The sequence below is a fragment of the Rhinichthys klamathensis genome, unplaced genomic scaffold, assembly GCF_029890125.1.
Source record: "Rhinichthys klamathensis goyatoka isolate OS25496 unplaced genomic scaffold, OSU_Roscu_1.1 h1tg000254l_1, whole genome shotgun sequence".
NCBI classification, from domain to species: Eukaryota; Metazoa; Chordata; class Actinopteri; order Cypriniformes; family Leuciscidae; genus Rhinichthys; species Rhinichthys klamathensis.
In genome coordinates, this window is record NW_026606776.1 from 4,462,463 (window position 1) to 4,482,556 (window position 20,094).

Below are 20,094 nucleotides of genomic sequence, written 5' to 3' on the forward strand. Positions count from 1 at the left end.
ATGTGTGTGTGCAAATTAAACTGAAATAGGAGAAAGGGGTTTAACATTCAAATAATTACACATTTACCTTTATGTAATCATGTACAGGGCTGACTATCAAATATACACACAAATTCTCCCTTTCCCATGGAAGTTGGCTGGTTGCCACAACACATCCCTCATCAGAGACAGTGATACCAAGCCAAAGAAAAGAGCTTTATAACCACACAGAACCACTGTGATTGTGTGTGTGAATCTTACGTTAGTAGTAGGTCCCTCCTCATTCTCTGCTACACAGCTCTGAAGGTTGAAAGACAGATCATTGCAGCTGACCAAAACTCTCTTCCCAAACTTCTCCTCAAACTGCTTCACATCAGGTTCGATGCCAGACAAATCGAGTCTCTACAAGCCAAAACATACACACAGAGCTCAAAACCAGTAGCTCACCCTGTGATTTAATGGACTGTTTGTTATTGGAGCTGTGGCTCACCTGTGTGTCAGGGTCCAAAGTGAAGAGTTTCAGACGAGTCTCACTCCTCATCTTGGTCTCAATGTCTCTCGCACTCTAAAAAGCAAAAACAGGACGGCATTCACTAATGACTGCATCTGATTGGGTTTCCTGTTCCAGCATTATGTATGACAAAAAATACTTAATTATTATTTTGTCTTGGTTTCCAGTAAATCTGGTAAATCTTGGTTTCCAGTATCTAAACATCCTTAAACTCAGCATGAAAAGGATATTGCATTAGTCATTTTATTCCTATTGTGACGTATATCCGAGTGAAACAGCTTCTCGAACAAGAAAAAATGTAGGGCGGAACTTGATTTTGTCCATCGAGAATTGATTGGATGGTTGTGAGTGACAGGTTGTCCCGTAAACCTGTAAAGCCTGTAAACACGTCATCAGAGAAGAGAAGAGATACTGGTGTGAGGGGAATTTATTTTGATTACATATTACAAAGGCACATGAATTAAAAAATAATAATAATAATGATAAGCACGGATAAATCATTTATAATAAATACTGCAATATTCCTTAAATAGAAATTGTCAATTTTGAAATTGTCAATTTTCAAAACAAGATGAATGCAAAATTATATATGATAATCTGACTTGTTTTCGAACAATATAAATTTAAATGATAAACAAACATTATAATAAATTAGAAATCGATTTCTTGCCATATAGGGAATCTGGTTTATTGTGTAAGCCATACTAAATGTAGGTAAATTAAAAAAATAAAAATAGCTTTTTTTAAATGAATAATTAATTATTTGTTTGCCATTATTATCATTAAATAAACACTACTCTCTGTGCATTTGCATTTTTTTTTTTAGATAATATTCTTTACATTTTTAGTTTTCTCTCTTTTACACAATTTAGCTCCTCAAGAAAATGTTTTTTTTTTTTATGAATGTTTGGATATTTTTACTGGAGAAAAAGGCACAAAAAAACCTACAAAACTACTGAACATCATGGAAGTGATCATGGGATGTGAGAAAATTATTTTAAAGAGAAGTGGCGCCTAGACGATTGATTCCAGGGAGGAGAGAAAAGGAGGACAGGAGAATAAAGAGCAAGAGAGAGAGATGTGATGAGAGAAATGAGAAAGACTGTGTGTGTGTGTGTGTCTCTCCAAAGTGTGGGTGGTTCATTGTGGAATGGTTGGAAAACATTAGCCGAGAAAACTAAGGGTGGGTGGAAAAACTGTGGATGTGTAGAGAGAGGGCAGACAGTGAGGACGCCAGCGTTGAGATCATACTACAGTCAAGACACAGGAGCCGAAAAGCAGTATTTACCTTCACTCACACACACACATACACCCTGTGAAACTGTAGAGGATTGTTTGTATAATCAGCTAATCAGGACATACTATGTCTAAATGTTCACAATACCTGGAAACTGTCCTGAAAATTCCCTGGTGATATGTCTGTCTTGCCCAGCTCATCGTCTGTGTGAGAGAAAACACACATGCTGTACTGAAACTCTCAAAACCAGCAAACTCAGTGGTAGAGCACACAGACGTGAGTCTCAATGTCTATAACTCAACATGTAGTGAATGAGCAAACGGCCAGATAATAGTGTCAAATCATAATAACAAACACTAAAATGTGGGTGCTCAAACATTAAAGCTGTCAAACTACATTTTTATAATGTGAGTGGGTGGTTGATAGCGCAGCTATACACTTTCTAAGGTGTTCTGAGTGGTTTTAATCATTCATATCTGTATATGTGGTTACTAGAGAGTTGTTGATGATTGCTAGGGTGTTGCTAGGGTATTGTGAGTGGTTTCTAGGGCATTACTATGCTATACTTTCTAAAGTATTCTGTTTTGAAAATGTACGTGCTGTACATCTGTATATGTGGTTGTTAGAGTGTTTTGTTTGATTGCCAGGGTGCTGTTAGAGTATTGTGGGTGGTTGTTAGGGCATTGCTATATGGTTTCTAAGGTGTTCTAAATGGCTTTAAACATGTTAAAATGATGTTTATAGGATGTTCTGGTTAGTTTCTTTCTGTCCCAAGATATTCAGCGCCCTAAATATGACACAGGTTCCTCTTTCAAGGGATTTTTTTCCCATTTTCTCTTCAGCAATCTGCATGATTTGAGGTATCATTCGTGTCTGTAGCACATTGCGGGTCAAGTTAGACACCAAAATTTACTTAAACTTAACTTAATTTTTTTTTCTTCAAATCCCAAACCCTAATTATGACTAATAGCAACAGTCATGCTGCTCCACTATTAATTAGTTAATTTGGTTCTGCACTCTGATTGGTCAGCAGGTGTTTGTTGTTTTATACTAGGCGAGAAGAAAGGAATGTGCTGTCTCCTTTGAAACTCATCAAACGTAAATAAAGACTCCCAACCTCCTCTCCAGTGTGAAATCCGAAGGGTTTAAGAGGTGTTAAGTGTTACTGTTTGTGTGTGGCTATGTGTGCGTCAGTTCAGGAGTGGTGGATATATGCATCTATCCATTAAAAGACGTTTAAAGAGTGGGTGGTCTCTTCAAAGAAAACATACACATATAGGAAACACGACCACTCAGCTGGCTCTTCAAATACACGTCTGTGCGCTCAAACTGTGTCAACAATCTTGTATTATCGTATAGTAATGTATCAACACACTCCACCTATGTCATACATGACATCAGACACACACATCTGTGAATTGCACACACTCTTACTGGGCCAAACACATACCATCGTGCAGTTCTCCGTTCCTCCTCTCCTGCATGGCGAGCTCAAAACTGCTGTGGAGGATCTTGTTGAGAGTGCTGATCCAGTCATCCATCTCTCCTTCACTGTCTGCAGCCAGAAGATACGTGCTTTTATCCTGCATCTTCAGCTCAAACGCAAAACGCCGCACTTTACTGTTCTGCACACAGACAAACGGTGACAGAGAAAGAGAGACATTTCTAAATCACGTCACTGGCACTGAATAGCATAGCTCAGATCTTGGCAGAACTCATTTGTGCAGAAAAGTGGGGTATTTTTTGTGGGGGGAAAAATCTGAGAAGCAGGAGACTCTACACTTGATCATTTAATCTCATTGCTGTCTAGAAGAGAAAATAAGACATAGAGCTCATTTGTGACATTTCTTTCCTATGGGAATGTGAGAGCATCAGAGACTTTGGGATGATTTTACACTTAATGCATTTATGATGAATTTACACCAGAAATGACTATGGAAAATATATCTATCCTGCAGGAGCTGAAAGACATTTATTCCCAGACGCCTGCTGAGGAATATCTGGCTGCTTTGCATGTGCACCTGTCGAAATGTTTAGGTTTTGGAGCTAGAAATAACTTTTACTATTTCTCTTTTGTCCGAAATGTGGAAAACGGACAAAATGTCAAAAAACAGATGTCGAAAACAGACAAAACAGGTTGTGCATACCAAAGGAATACTTTCAGGAGGGCTGGTGAATCGAGGAATGCGATCACATTTGCACTCACACACACACTGAGCACAAAAATATTTAATGCGTGGACTTTCTCGTCCTCTTTCTCTGCAACCCCCGAGTAGCCCCATCTGAGGAACTGACCATCCAAACACTGATATCCCCTCTTGGTTGAGACAAAGGAAGAGACTCATGAGGATGTTATTAGAGATCTGAACTCCTTTTATAAACTGCTTTGTACTGCAGTAAATACACAAAACAAAGCATTTATTCTTCAGGCGCCCTTATGAACTTTAAAGGAATGTTCCAGGTTCAATACAAGTTAAGCTCTATCGATAACATTTGTGGAGCAAAGTTAGAATTCTAACTTGATTCGCTCCCTCATTTAAAAAAGAAAAAGCAAAAAATGACAGAAGAATACGTCACAATAGAAGTAAACAGAACAATAAACATAAATAACATTTTCTTTACGCACTGAATAAATGTGTAAACTTCTCAACTGTGTACACATCTTTATCATTATTTTCAAAAAAAAGATTTGCAAATACTTGTTCTTATTTTTTATGTATTTTGAAATATTGTTTATGAATATAACTTTTTAGGGAGTCGCACCACATGACATTTTACAACATTCTACAACAAACTTTAAACTTAATTAACCTTGAAGTTAACTAATTTTGAACTAACATTGTAATAAAAAGGTCAAATAATATGCTATTTTAAGAGTTCTGGTAGGGGATATTTCATGTCTTATGGGTTTTTTTCAGCAGGTTTAGACTTTATTTTAGTTAAAATATTTGAATAAACATTTTATAAAAATATTTATTTTATAAAATAAAAGATTAGAAAGTGCCCTTTTTTTCTTTATGACAAAAAAGACAGTTGTATCATTAACAATGTAACATTTTTTACTTTATGCCCCCAGAAATTATCAAAATTAATTTTAAGAAGTTGGAAACATGTTAATCATAAATATGTCTTTTCAACTCACTAAATATACTAATATAAATAATTAACTACCATAGTACGATGCGTCGTTGGAGAAACTAAGCAACTAGTCAGTTTCTGAAACCGTAGTGACATGGTCGACCTCTATCATTTGAGGTGGAGGTGTAATAACTTCTGCTAATTAATCTTTTCGAGATCTCAGAGATGCTGCTGCAACGAACACGGCACCTAATGACTACTTTACTGTTTTTGTTCCATGTCATTTTGCTGTATTTGATGTTCGATTCATCGCGGATTCCCTCATCATACCTCGAAGATCTCTTGTGCATTTTATGCACATGTGCCCTCTTCAAAAACGCTGCTGACTGTATGTATATATATTTAAATAGAATGGAAGATATAGAATCAATGTACTGATTGTTACTTTACTTATTGTGCCCAAGAGCATTATCTGTTTAAGCCCAAGTGTAATTGAACAAGAAACTACGCTTCTAACCACAGCTCGAGAGCTGTAGTAACTTCCAACCACGTAAGTTTGCGATGCTGCATTGGAACTATGGTTTCAGGAAACGCCATATCGGTGAACTATGTTGGTAATGACGGAACTTGCGAACATAGTTGGCTAACAATGCTTTCGGGAAACACAACCCAGGACAACAATCTGAGCATCATGTCATTGAATTCTTATACTGATAGTTACCTGGATGACACCCATGCATGAGTCCAGGAAGATGGTTCCCTTGGGTTCTTTAGATATTTTCTCATCTTTGTAGAAGTTCAAGTTGTATGATCCATCTCCCAGCTGGGTCAAGTGGAAATACCTTCTCTTAAAAGACTAAAGGGAAAGACATTTGGGAGGGAAAGAAAGAACACAAAAAGCATTAAATGAAAACAGCAGATTTAAACACGCTATGTTTAGATGTACAGTAAAACTAGTGACTGTTCTAAAAATAACATCTAGGGGTAAGGGACCATGGGAAAATGAATTAGTGAGAACTGGAAGTTGGTGCAGCCCCACTTCCTGTCTATGCACAGTGAGCACAGATCTGCTAAGAGGAGGACAGGGTCAGAGTTTGCTTTGCTCTGTCCATGACTGAAAACAACCAGCTGAACACAAAACTATGCAGAAACTGCACCCGTGTCACTTCTCGTATGCATGGATCCAATGTCAAGACTGTGAATTTATGGCATGCTGCTTTTGATATGGTGTCAAATTTTTTAACATCTATGTAATATATATACTACCGTTCAAAAGTTTGGGGTCAGTGAGAATTTTATTTTTATTTTTTGGAGGAAAGAAATCAATACTTTTATTTATCAAGGACAGTAAAGACATTTATAATGTTACAAAAGATTCTATTTCAAACAAATGCTGTTCTTTTGAACTTCCTATTCATCAAAGAATCCTAAAATAACAAAAAAAAAACTGTACTGACAGACCAACAACTGTTTCATACATTGATAATAATAATAAATGTTTCTTGAGCATCAAATCCTCATATTATACTGATTTGTGAAGGATCATTTGACACTGAAGACACTGACACTGGTGATGCTGAAAATTCAGCTTTGATCACAGGAATAAATTACACTTTACTATATATTCACACAGAAAACAGCTGATTTACACTGGAATAATATTTAATACTATAACTGATTTTTGTTGTATTTTTAATCAAATAAGCGCAGCCATGGTTAGCAGAAGAGAATTCTTTTAAAAGTATTTAAAATCGTACCGACCCCAAACTTTTGAACGGTAGTGTATATATATATTTTTTTTGTATTAATTTATTTTGTGTCTACATTCTGTTTGTATTCTATTTGTATATTCTTGAAGTCTACCAGGGGTTAGATGGTGTGGGTTCCAGATTTGTATAGTTGCTTTTTGCTTTATATATTTGTATTTCTTGACCTTAAAAAAAAGAAAACTCAATATACAGTTGTTAACAAAAAAAGAAACTGCACCCTGTGTCATGTCAATGACATCAGCACTTGATTTGATGGCTATGTTTGGAATGACTCACTACCATAGTACTTTTTTTTGCAGTGTGCAAGTATGCATATCATGCACAATATGAAAATCTCCTGTATGCATGAATAATTTTCAAAATGTGCAGTTTGCAACCAGAGCACACTGCTTGGAATAATACATCCAACAATGCATTGCACTCCAATTGACCTTTCAAGTGTGACTATAATGATATGGAATTAATATCAATCATAATTTCGACTTGAATTAAAATGAAAAGTAAACATTTTATTTTATTTTATTTTTGAGATAATAACTGAATGCCACTTGCTGAATTAAGCATGAATTAAGCGTGCATTGGTGTAACATTCATTTTCACTCAGAAATTGCTAGTAAATTCCATAATTAATTACAAAGAAACAACAAGTATCAAATTGAATTAAACATGAAATTCTGAAAGACTAAAAAAAGTATTTTCTTGTAAAGCATACTCCAATAGACTTTGTTTTATTTACAACTTCGAAAAATAATTTTTACAGTGTGGTGCCAGCAATGCAGCCTACTATTTTTTGAAAAGGTTATATTTACATAATGTGTTGTTTTGCCTTTTAAAATATATACAGTATAAACTGTGTAACCCCTCAGGTTCTACTTGGCAATATTCAGTAGGCTAGTATTTCATTCTAAACATAGTGATCATCGTGTTTAAGAACACCATGTTTCAGATATTTTTCGTCATCATCGAATCAGTAAAGGGCTTGTGTATATGGTTAACTCACCCTCATGGTAACACTGATGGCACTGTTCATGTTTGCTTTATACAGCCAGCCGTGCTTGGACACACCCCCTCTTTGAGAACCCAATGATGCGGCATCCTTCAGGAACCAGAGATCAAGAGCACACATAAGAACACACAGAAGCGCAATCATACACCCACACAGTCTGACTTCATCTGTTTCTTCAAAACATGTTGATATCTAACACAGTTTCCCACATTAGAGCCTCTGGACGCCCTCTCCGTGTTTCAACATGAAGTCCATTTTCACCTGACCCCCTCAATTATTCACGTTCTCCCTCATCCCTACAGGGAGCAGGCTTCAAACTGAACAAACAAACTCCATCCCTGAGCGAGCGTTTAGACAGAATGGCAGACATGGAGCTGGAATTCTGGGAAATGTAGGTGAAACCCAATCAGGGGATCAAATGGCCCATAGACAGCCGAGTCATGCGTCTGCTCTTTCTCGGAGGCTAATGTAGTCCCAGAGGCTCTGCACAAACGCATTACTAATAAGCTGTAAGTTCCATATTATTTATTTATTCTGCTTATCAGCCAGTGAGAACAGAGAGGAGGAGAGCGAGGGAAATCACTGTTGTGATGAAGTATGGTGCATGGAAGTACCGTACGGTGAATACCATTTCCTTTAACTGTCACTATACTAAGGAAACTGCTCGATTTAAGAAACAATAGCACATGAGTTTATTGCTCTCTAACATGAGTTTATAACACAAACGTCTAGACAGATTGAGTTTAAACATATCCCTAAACAAAACCACATATCTGTACTGGCATATTTGGGGGTTTCTTAAAGGCACACTATGTAATATTTCGCTGCTAGAGGTCACTTATTCAAAACAAAGGTGTAGCCTGATGACGCCGCGATTTCGACTCGAAAGCAATGGAGCTGTTATTATGCCACAACCTCTTCTGTTTCTTCCGGTCATATATGTTGGGCAACAGTTTAGATACATACATTTGAGTGTGTTGAAAGTTAAGTTATAATGCTACTCTGTAATGGTACTCATGGTAAATCAAGAAAACGAGATTTAAACAATAAGACTGTGTTGAGCTGTATAACAATGATTAGTTTTCTGTCAATGAATGTATTCAAACATTTGCTCACCAGTCTAATAAAACACACAATATATTAAGCCGTCTTTAGTGTTTCCATGGTTTCTACAGAATAAAAACCAGAAAATCGGTCTGTGTCCTGGTTAAAATTGCTTATTTTCTGTGGATTTTAACATTCTTTGAAACATTTGGGACAAATACAAAAGTCAACAAAATATATAACATTGCTCTTGTGGTTTTTGACTATTTTAATCCAAAAATCTTACATATTGTGCCGTTAAGGGCTCTTTTGGCCCAATGGACTGGTAGCCCTGGTACATTAAAAAAAAAAGTGCCCAGAGTTGATGAAACACTCACTTATAGACACAGTAAAAAAAATCACAATGCAGAATCTTGGGTAATTTTCCCTTACCTCCTCCCTATCTGCATCCTCGTCCACCTCAAACACGTGACTCGCTAGCTTCTCTGGCCGAGGAACTTTACTAAAAAAAAAAAAAAAAAAAAATTACATTCATATTTTCTGCCTGTGCAAAAGTCACCACCACTATCGTTGTGATAGAGTATTGAGGGTGGTTGCCAGAGAGTGTTGCTAACGTTTGCTAAATGACTTACATGTCTTTAACTAAGTATTAACATTGAAAATAATAATTTGATACAATGCACTTATTGTGTACACATGTTTTAACATTGTACTTATATCTTTTTAAAAATACCTGCATGTAATTGCAGCTGTAATTAATTTCTGTAATTGCACGTATAATTACACTGTTGACCCGTCCCTTACCCCTTAACCCACCCTTAAACCTAACCACCACCAAACCTGTCCATAACATTACCCGTATCCAATAGCAGCAAAAGTGTTTTGCAATACAATATGAACACAATAAGTACATTGTACTTATTTTTTGAGGTTAGTACATAGTAGTTAGACACTTAATATAAAGTGTGACCGTGTTTTTTAGCGTCGCAATGTGGTTGCTATAGGTGAAAAAATCTCCTCAACAAGCTAAACGATTTGAGGCATCATTCATGACTACACCACATACTGTACATTTGACAAAAAGGTTCAGCTGCAGCACTTATAACTCAAGGACACAGTTGCTCCGTCACACAGCTGATGCAGAATGTGCACATGTGCTTGTGTGTTCAAGCAAACTGCATTAGCAGAATTATCATGAAGGCATGGGGGCGGATCGTAATGATGATGATGTTGAAGCTTCACAAACACATCACACATTATCTCCGTCTCTTCCATCACCATCATCCCTCCTGCTTCCTCTGCGACCTTTTACCAAATGCCAGACACTGGCTGGCTCCTGATCTCCACAATATGATTTGCCGGTTATTGACCGCTATAACAATTGTTCTATCTGTAATTTGAGACAGGAAGTGACATCAGTGGATAACAGACACTTGTCTGGCATTTGGTTGCTGCCTTGTCCTGAAACAGGTAGAGTATTTATGTGCTGAATGACAAAAAGAAAGAGGAAGAGAAAGGAAAAGTGAGGAGGAAACGGGAAAAGAGCTGCTGATGGGTTGTTGTTGTGTGAAGAACGGCACTTTCCAGATTTAGCTCAGGACGAGACCTCGCTGTCAACACTGGGGCAGGACAGGATGAGGACACTGATAAAAATTAGTGTGTAAAACAGCATCTCTCCCTCTTTCACACACACAAACACACTGTGCAAACACAAACAATGACTCATTGGTTCTCTTCCAAAAACGAGTGAGCTGCCTTGCTGTCAACTTTTTAAGCATTGGCAGTTGTCCTCTAAATAGTGGTTGACCTGTAGGTTTTCTATAGGCCGATGCCGATATCCTAAACTGGAGGGTGGCTAATGGCTGATATAATGGCGGAAATATACCACTATTTATTTAAAAAATAGTAAATAACACATGCATAGCAGTTGTAAGTAAAATGTAATAATAATTTGAACTTGATAAAAAACATTATCTGTAAAATAAACAAAGTTAGCAAGGTTCGTGGCATTAAATGTTTATTAGATATTGAGAGTATATGAAAAGGATATGTTTTATAGCGTTTGTCATATGGGACCATACAGGAACGATCTAAATACACAGCAATAGAGCTGCTCACACAACGCATATGGGAGACTCAACTCACAATTAGCTTCAAAAGTTTGCTGTTAGCATATTGCTATGGTTATGTTACAATACACAAAAATATTGGCTAAAACAATCCATATTTATTTTGATTAATAATTAAGTTTTATATACATTTTTCAATATTGAATTAATTGTAATTTAATTTCATAATCAACAATTATCATAAATAAATTATTTTATTTTATATATATATATATATATATATATATATTAGCTTGTTGCAATGCATTATGCATGTTTTAGAAATATTCATAACTGTGAAAGCTGAATTTTTGGACTGAAAAAACACTGTAGTGTTCTTGAGATTATTTTAAAAGGATTTAGAAATCTATATTAATAAAAAAACTGGGGTGTAAAATGAAAAGTTGATGTGCTTTTTTTTCAGAATGATATTTTGGAATGTAGAAAACTACTTGTATGCAATTATTATTTCATAAGGAAAATACCATATACCATATACATAAGAAGAACTGGAGTCTTTACAAACCAAATTACTTTATACATAACCCTTTTGGAAAAAACTAAAAGCAAAAAAACGCTAGAAATGTAATGTTTTAAAAGCACTGAAATGTATGTCACTTATTTGTCTGTCAACTAATGTTGTTGATAATGTGACTAATACCTCTTGTGGCACTGAATACTATTTTTTTTATGATGCCTACTTTTTAGAACAGCCTACACGTCATGAGCATGAATATAATACCGTAAAATCCTGCCTACATAGGCAGCTAACAAGGTTTTCGGAACGGTGCCGTTATATAGATATGATGTTTCAATAAAGACCAGCTGTACTTCAAATAGCAATCTCGGTTACTTTCCACCTCTTTATTTTTTCTCTTTCGATCAGTCTTATGGTCCTTACTTTGGAAGTTGGCGGAAGTCTCCAGAATAATCCTCGTATTTGTAGTTCACCACATGCCAATCAGAGTTGTAGGTCTTGATGCACTAGAAAAAAAAATAAAAGAGAAAAAAAATGAAAACATTTCTGTGTCCTCTGTCATATGGAAAGCAAATAAACACATACCAGCACGCACGTACACACACACGTAAAGACCCCGAATCCCAAAAAGGCTAATACTTTTCCCGTAATCTAGTAAGTATCATGTTTTCCATAGCAATCTTTGGCAACAGCTTTTTAGAAAATAATTTCCTCACTGGGCGTCACTGCCTGTATCCCTGTACTAATCACTGGTAAAGCTGTCACCACACCGCACCACAAACAGACACTAATATATCCTCTGGGCATTACATTACAGAAGATTCAATTCTATTTGCTTTGTTGGCAAGGCAATCATTTAGTCCTCAGCAGTTCTTAAAGGAATAAGATGAAACTAAAAGCCTCTAAAACCCCAAAACGGCTTTCTCACTCTTATTTTAAATCCAATTAATGCACAGAAAGAGGAAGTGAGTGAGAGAGTAGATGAGTTGACAAAGTAAATTTAAGACCATTCGGAACTACAGTAAGCATTCAAGTATTGATTCTAAACTAAACGTCTCTGTACTACATATGTAACTTTTCTTTTTCCTTTAGGGTAAAATAGAAATATAATAAAATAAAAATAGATAACTAAAGCTGCAGTCTGTAGTTTTTCCTCTTTGTCGCCATCTCTGTTCGAAATCTGCAATTGCAGTCATTCGCGGAATTATCAACTTTACGTGGGTTGTGCCTCGGCATGGCACAGCGCGGATGAATAAATGTGCCGCTGTCAGTCACCGCGCCGGTGTGGATTCAGAATCACAGATTCTACTTTTTGGAAGTTTGACCAACATTAGAATGGTTGATTAAATCTAACGATCGCTTATCATATCACGTCAAACCGTGCAAATCATACTTTGTTCTCAAATTGTTAATCAGCATTGCGGGACTACATTTAATGCCCTTCCAAATTTTTTCCTTGTTTTCGCATGGGCCGGGTTGTGGTCTCTTTTTTTCTGTAGCCACTCCGAAGTCCGAAGTCTTTTGCATTTTACAACGGGTGAATCTCTAGTTGTCACTGGTGATTGTCGTTTGAACCTTTCTGGATCCGCCATTAAATTAATAAGTTTAATGATATCAAGTGCTGTGAGAAAAGACTATAAATCTCCACCTCCAACATCCTCACACGCAATATAGCCTACTAGCCGAGACTCCTTCTTTATGTGTACAGATGTGATGTAATGACACAAAGACATGCTCGAATCTCCCGCGAAAAAATTCACCATACCACTGGAATTAAAAACATTATTACAAGCTTACCGTTAAGGCAAGCAGATAGTTTTGAACACTGGCTGGTTATGTACTTGCTCAAAAATGTATTTTGGATAATTTTTAACCCCAGACAAACGTTTTTTTTTTTTATATGATCTGGACAAAATGTGAGTGATACCATCTTAAAATGAGGAAGCCACAATACATACAATACAATATAAGTGGCTACGCTATATAGCACAAATGGGACAAGTTATGTTTAATATTAATAGAGCAATAGTAAAAGTGATGCTTGACTATCATTTGGTATATTTAAGCTGTTGTTTTTTTATACTAAAACAAAAAGTATTGAGACAACTAAACCACCAGCACTGATGACTTATGACATTACAAAACAAACTGATTAAAAAAAAACACATCTTGTTTGGCTCCCTTTGTGGATCAGATTTAATTACAACTCTTACAAAACAAAATGACAAATGTTTACTCAATTGAACATATTTTATGTCAGAAGAAGTTGTCTCCCAAGAACGTGTTTGCAAGTTTACCACAGCAATCCTACAGAATGAATGTTGTTCTGGAGTGTACAGAGGACATGTGCGCTTGACTAATGGTCGAGGCAGATGTTTTGATTTGTGAAAAGCTGAAAAACTGCCTGGCTCTGGCCCAGCTGCCCTTGATGATGTCACTGAGCTCTTTAGTGGGAGGAAGTATCGTTTTACGCTCTCCGCTGTCGACGCCCAGTGCCTGTGATATCCACACAAACCTAGCCTTGACCCAGACCTCACACACACGTACGGTTTTTCGAACACAAATATAGAAGAATTAATGAAGATGCACCATAAATTGGCTTGAGGAACCTCTCGGAATCAGTTTTGTCCTGTTTCACCATTTTATTCAATGACAATTCCTGTTCTATTAACCAGTGTGTCGTGTATGTATTGGCAGTGGCAAATCCTGTACTAGCTCTGCAGCAGCATAGCAGATCTATTCTGCCAAGACCAAACATATCAACATTGTCATATCCATTACCATGCCAAACACTCTGAGATGTGTCATGGCAGAACTCTATTTATCACTCAGCCAGAAGAAAAAATTAATATTCACCATGTTTTTAGAAATAAAATGTAGTATAAAATCAGTCAAATTATATATGAATAACCCCCTCTGTAAAAAAAAAACATGAGAATATGGAAGGGAATGAAACTTTCCTTATAAAGTTTGGTCTATGTAAGTGCTAAGTGGAGATTTCTAGCTTGCGTGCATGAGAAAAAACAATTGAGAAAATGGCCTTTAAAGATATATTTTGTAAATGAAACCTACAGACATAAATACATGCGTATAAAAATAGTAATAAAGTATATTGTAGATGTTTTCTTTCCACTCGTCTGAAACAACACATTATGGAAAGAAAAAATCTAAAAATTGACCAGTGCCTTAAACAGCTATTCAGGTTAACCAGACACTAAATGCACATAAATAGTTCAATTAAGTCATGATCATTCTTAGAAGATAAAACATGTCTCCTTTTAATGTAAATTATGCTTAGCATTAGGCTTAGATTCCACCTTATTTTCAAAGCTCAGTGCTATTTCCCTAACACAACTGACTTTGAACTATTCCCGCCTGTAGAAAGTAAGATGTGTGTGTGCATTTTTGATCTTGACAGCAGTATTTCATCAAACGACGATCAACTGCAAGAGAAGAGAACCGTAACCGGGCATATATCCAGACACGTGGTCAAGTGCATGTTTAAGAGATGATTCAGGTTCATTGGGTGATGAATTCATCCTCTTTTTTTGCTCTGATGTATGAGTTTATGTTGAGCTCTTACCTCCTGGACTAGCAGGCTGCTGGCTCTCTTTTCTGCCCCATCTGGAACTGAAGAGTACAGTGTTCTGCCCTGACGCTTCAAAATGGAGATCTATGCAGAAACATGTACAAACGTTTCAGATATTAAATAAAGACAAGCACATGGACACACATAAAGAAAGATTTGTATAATTTTTTTTTAAATCTGGCCCATTCTTGCAGCAATAAAATGAATAATGTTGGACTACAAACAAAAGAGAGGTTTTAATCTTAACAATGGAGAGGATTTTGGTACACTGAAAAAAGGTAAACAACCTTCATTTATTTAAAATTTATTTCTTTATTGGTTGAAATAAGTGAATATTCTTATAACAATATAATATTCTTATAAAAAACATTAAAAAAAGCAAACCCACGTACAGGGAGACAGGTAAAAACAGAGTAAATCCAATCTCAGCACAAGGCAGGGAAAACAGAGCTGAAACCTTCACACACAAACATACTGTACTGTAACATCCACAAAAGACAACACCAGACACTGAACAAGAAACACTGGGGTATAAATACACAAGATAATGACAGGCTAATGCTGCGTTCCAGGCAGGTTTTTGAGCACGTAAATCACGACTTCAAACTACAACTCACGACTTTGTCGCGTTCCAAGCCAGTCACGCTAAACTACCTGAGCGCAAGGAATTGTGGTAGCTAGATGTAAACAAACCATTGCTGTTTTGTATGGTTTCGCGGGCTATGTGACGTCAGAGCTTGTAACTGGGAGTACATCGATCTAGTACGAGTTCACGGGTGGGAAGTCACGGGTTTGACTGCCGTTCCAGTGCACTTTCACGGGTATAAGGTTGGAAAAACACGGGTTACAGGTTGCCTGGAACGCGGCATAACTAGGAAGAGGTGGGGGTAAATAATCAATCACTATGGCAACATACAACGGTAAAGAAAAGCAGGAAATAAAAAAACAGGACGTGAACACTGGGAACGATGGGAAGAGAAAATACACTTCAAAATAAAAGTTCAAATAGCAAAAACAAGAAACACAAAACGGGAACATATACAACTTTTTTACTATAGCTTTTTTTTAATACAGAAATTAAGTTGTACAAAGTCTATCAATTATTATATTGACTTACATTGAGTAACATTTTAGCTTGTCTAAAGAGATTATATTGATTATATTGATCTTCTGTCTAAAGAATATATTGATTAAGTATGGTCTTTATAATAAATAATCTTTTTTATTTGTATGAATGTTTTTGTAGCATGTTTATGGTCATGTCTCTGGCTTTATCATTATACATAGGCTCAGATGTGTCTTTCTAGGACACTTCGTCTCAGTCTGCATTCATACTCCAGCAAACATGTGAATGCCTTTGTGTGCATAGAGCCTGAGGGCTAATGTGAAACCAACATTGAACATGAAGCTAAATTGCCCATAGCTGTACAGCCATAGGTTTTACATGAAGCGCTGCACTCATTATAACCAGCTTCTACGCTTGTGGTGCCTCTAATATGAACTGGAAAAACATAAACAATCAAACTATGCTTTCAATTAATCATAATATTGGTTACGATTATTAACCATATTCATAAACACTGCATTGTATGGCAGCGTGAGTGTGTGTGTGTTAAGCATTGTTGTTTCTGGCACTGGAGCCACAGGCTTCATCTAAGGCCACAAATTTACAGACAGGGAACTAAACTCTGGTGTATGTGGTATAATTTGGGAAGAGCTACAAGTTAATGTATAAAATATGATGTAATTAAAAAATACTAAAGATTTGGTCACCAAAAGGAAAATGGTTTAATAAAAATGCAGAGAGGTTTGTGCGCGTGTTAGGTTTATGCTTTAGGTTGAATGTGACCACATATACTGTATGTATGTCATATACAAATAAATTGAATGCCAGTCATAACATAGGCTACTTCTGCTTTGGCTTTACAAAACTATTAGATTTTGGATTTGAGATTAGGTTTTAGAATTTATAATTAGATTTATGGTCTAATTTCCTAACACTAATCTTAAAATTGAATTATAATTGTTTGGTTTCATCTAGCTGCATGGGCAGTTGTTTGGTAGAACACAGTTTTTTCTGTTCCCCATAAACCAAATCCCATAACAATGATCTCTTGCGTACACACCCATTTCTATAGGAAAACAAGTAGATGGTTCCATTCAGAGAAGCAGCTTGAGAAATCCCCTGAGACAATGTTACTGTAATGCTATTTGAGAGTTGAATTATGGTTGTGATGGAAGCAGGCCCTCATGAACACAGAAAGAACAGAGATGTATGACTAATGAGAAAACAAACTCAAGACACACCACTGAGAGACTGCGAAATCTAACATCTGCACAGGTTGCTGAAAAATAACATTTCAGAGGGAATCACAGCATGATTTCAGACAAGAAGAGAACAAAAACTACTGACAGAAATGAAACTTTACATGAGTCTCTAGCAGGGAAAAATGGAAAGAATAACAATTTAGGAATGGATACTGATGGTAGAGCAGATGCTCTGAGAGCTGTATGTGTACGGTAGACAAACAGACGTTCTTACCTGAAAGTCATCAATAGGAAACTGCAGCATGTCTCTGAGGACATCGCTGAGTATCTGAGTTTTCCTCTGGACAAGAACACTCTCATAGTCCAACGGCTCGATCACTTTTGGTTTTACCTGGAGACAAACACACAGACACACGCAGAAGAAGTTCAACAGGAGCAAATTAGATGGAGCAAATAAAATGTTCAGGACTTCAAATCAACATAACGAAATCAGGACTTTAAATAAACCATGAATGACTATATCAATGACACAGGTTTATGGAAGGGTCATAATATTTGCGTTCGCTAAGTGACTGCTGATCCTCACACCGGTCTGGTGTGTTAACAGAAACATTCTGCTGAATTCAGTCAGGTCATTAAAGGATTCATGTACAATTTTCTAACATTTTCTCCTGATGTATACACTTTTAAAGAGGGTTTACACAGTACAAGCGTTTTCTTCGAGGAGGCAAGGGAGGTAATGTTTCCAAAACAATTATGAGAAAATAACCAACATCCATCTATTTATGCTCTTAACCACTTCTCCTTAGGGTATGAGGAAAATTAGGAAAAATTATCAACAGTACAAAAATACACAAAGAATAGTAATAAGAGATCAAATAGTGTGTAAATCACTCATTTTTGTAAAATGACACTGTCACATAAAATTGTACCTGGAATTCATTCATGTAAATGAATGTACATTAAGCTCCAAACCCAGAGAGGAGACTTATGCGCTGTATAGTATTAATATTGTTAGTGTAAATGTACTAAAAATGCCATGCTGTCTGTCACAGTAGGCGCATTTCCATTACAGATTTGCGCAAAACTTTTGCGATTTTTTCTAAATGTCGATAAAAAACTATTGCGAAATGGCGGCGTTTCCATTAACCGATGTTATGCGACTAAAATGTATTTTTTTCCTCTCGCGATAAGTCATTCCAAAAATCATGGTAACGGATGTTGGTAGGTTTATAGCCTGCGGACACGGACCCCAAACTCACCGCGTCTTCTAAGTCAGGTGACTGTAAATGCGCAAAACCTGTTTCCATTGCAGTTTTGCGAAATATTCCTTTTTCGAATTGCCTGAAAAACCTCCTCATGCGAGCGTAAAAACTTTTTTTCGATAAACGGGAGTTTTTGCGAAATGGACGTGTTTCCATTGAGCGTATTTTCAATTCCCAATTTCAATTTGCGCAATTTGAAGGGTAATGGAAACGCGGCTACTGTCACGTCACCTACAGTGCCAGTTGTGTTACTTCACTGCCATTCACAACTCATTTCCTGTGGCCTCGTGGGATAGTAAACTGTTCATAAGATGCCCATTTCAGAATCTCACCGAAAGTAGTAGGTCATCCGGGTACTTTTCGCCTACAGTTTTATGAATGCTATAAATTCATGCTAGTCTCACATACTGTATTTTTTGTTGTTGCCTACCATATTGTAGAGAAGTAGGCATATGGATGCAGGGTTTGTCCTCTCATTTCAGAAGTCCACTGCATGTGTACCACTGATTTGCATAGAATTTTTCACTCTGGTGCATTATCCTCTAGCGTATCCTTTAATGCGACACTTAATAAATGTGGTACAAAATTTCAAAATACCATATACAGTATTGTATGATGTGACAACATCAACAGGAACCAAAGGCAAACACAAATGTCTTTGTGCACAGATACTTTGTTCTGTTTGTTAGTGAGTAAGAGAGAGTTGTGAATGAGTATTGTGTTGAACTGTACCAGGCAGTTCACACACTGCTTCCCATGATCCGCGCCAACAGTCTACATCACCCAATAAAGATGGGTGAACATGTCTCTGTTACAATGTCCATTGTGACATCATCGCTTCAGCACGGGACGGCAGGACTCTAACTCTAACTGGCTAAGATATAAAGATGGAAACCTCTGGGGAGAAATATTTCCTGTCCAACACACACACACACACTTTCATGCCACATGCACACGGCTGTCTGACACAACTATATCTGATATGTGTTCAAACAATAAAGTAAGCACATAACACAATGCCTTTGATTTACAATAAACACTTTTAATATTACAATGTTAATATCTGTCTTAATATATTCATGTGCAGACAATGCAATGAAAAAAAAATTACCAGTAGACAATCAAGTGACACTCATTAAAAACAGGGAAAACCCATCAGTCAAAAATGAGAACTTTACAATGACATGGAAGATTTCCTGTTCATGAGATTAAATGATGGAATCTCAGATTTGTCCTTCTCAGAAAAAGTATACAGTATACAGTTTCAAAAAAGAATGAAAACAACCACCGGTATGTTCAACAATGTCACAAATTATGCTCTGATTTATCAAGATACCAATGTTTGCAGCAGAATTTTTCATCTAATTCATCCAAGAAATAAATATCTCAGATGTTCAATACTAATGTCTATATACAAAAAATACTAAACGTTAAATAACAATTTAATTACAGAAGACAATGTTAATACTTTAAAGAAACATATTTGAGATCACCATAAAGTCTTTTTTTTAAATCCTGTGGTTTTACTGTGTGTGTGTGTATGTGTGTGTGTGTGTGTGTGTGTGTGTGTGTGTGTGTGTGTGTGTGTGTGTGTGTGTGTGTGTGTGTGTGTGTGTGTGTGTGTGGAGGATTTCTTGGCCGTAATCCATTTATCGCGTGCGTTGATGGGGACTCCCTGCTGAGGCATGCGCTGGAACTACACTATTACGTTGCTTCCATAAATTTATATAAAGCACATTACCGAAGCACGTTAAACATCACA

The 20,094-nt window shown here is 36.6% G+C and overlaps 1 protein-coding gene across 2 annotated transcripts in view; it reads right to left on the reverse strand.

Moving 5' to 3' along the window:
• Positions 1-20,094, reverse strand: part of dock9b (dedicator of cytokinesis 9b) — a 93,696-nt gene that overhangs the window by 36,397 nt on the left and 37,205 nt on the right. For both annotated transcript variants that reach the window (XM_056266816.1, XM_056266814.1), the window contains exons 2-11: positions 17,342-17,458; positions 14,794-14,883; positions 11,634-11,716; positions 9,057-9,126; positions 7,575-7,670; positions 5,527-5,661; positions 3,178-3,352; positions 1,875-1,930; positions 470-544; positions 241-381 (exon numbers count right to left, since the gene is read on the reverse strand). In XM_056266816.1, the coding sequence (XP_056122791.1) occupies positions 241-381; positions 470-544; positions 1,875-1,930; positions 3,178-3,352; positions 5,527-5,661; positions 7,575-7,670; positions 9,057-9,126; positions 11,634-11,716; positions 14,794-14,883; positions 17,342-17,458 (1,038 nt within the window). The remainder of the gene's footprint in view (positions 1-240; positions 382-469; positions 545-1,874; positions 1,931-3,177; positions 3,353-5,526; positions 5,662-7,574; positions 7,671-9,056; positions 9,127-11,633; positions 11,717-14,793; positions 14,884-17,341; positions 17,459-20,094) is intronic.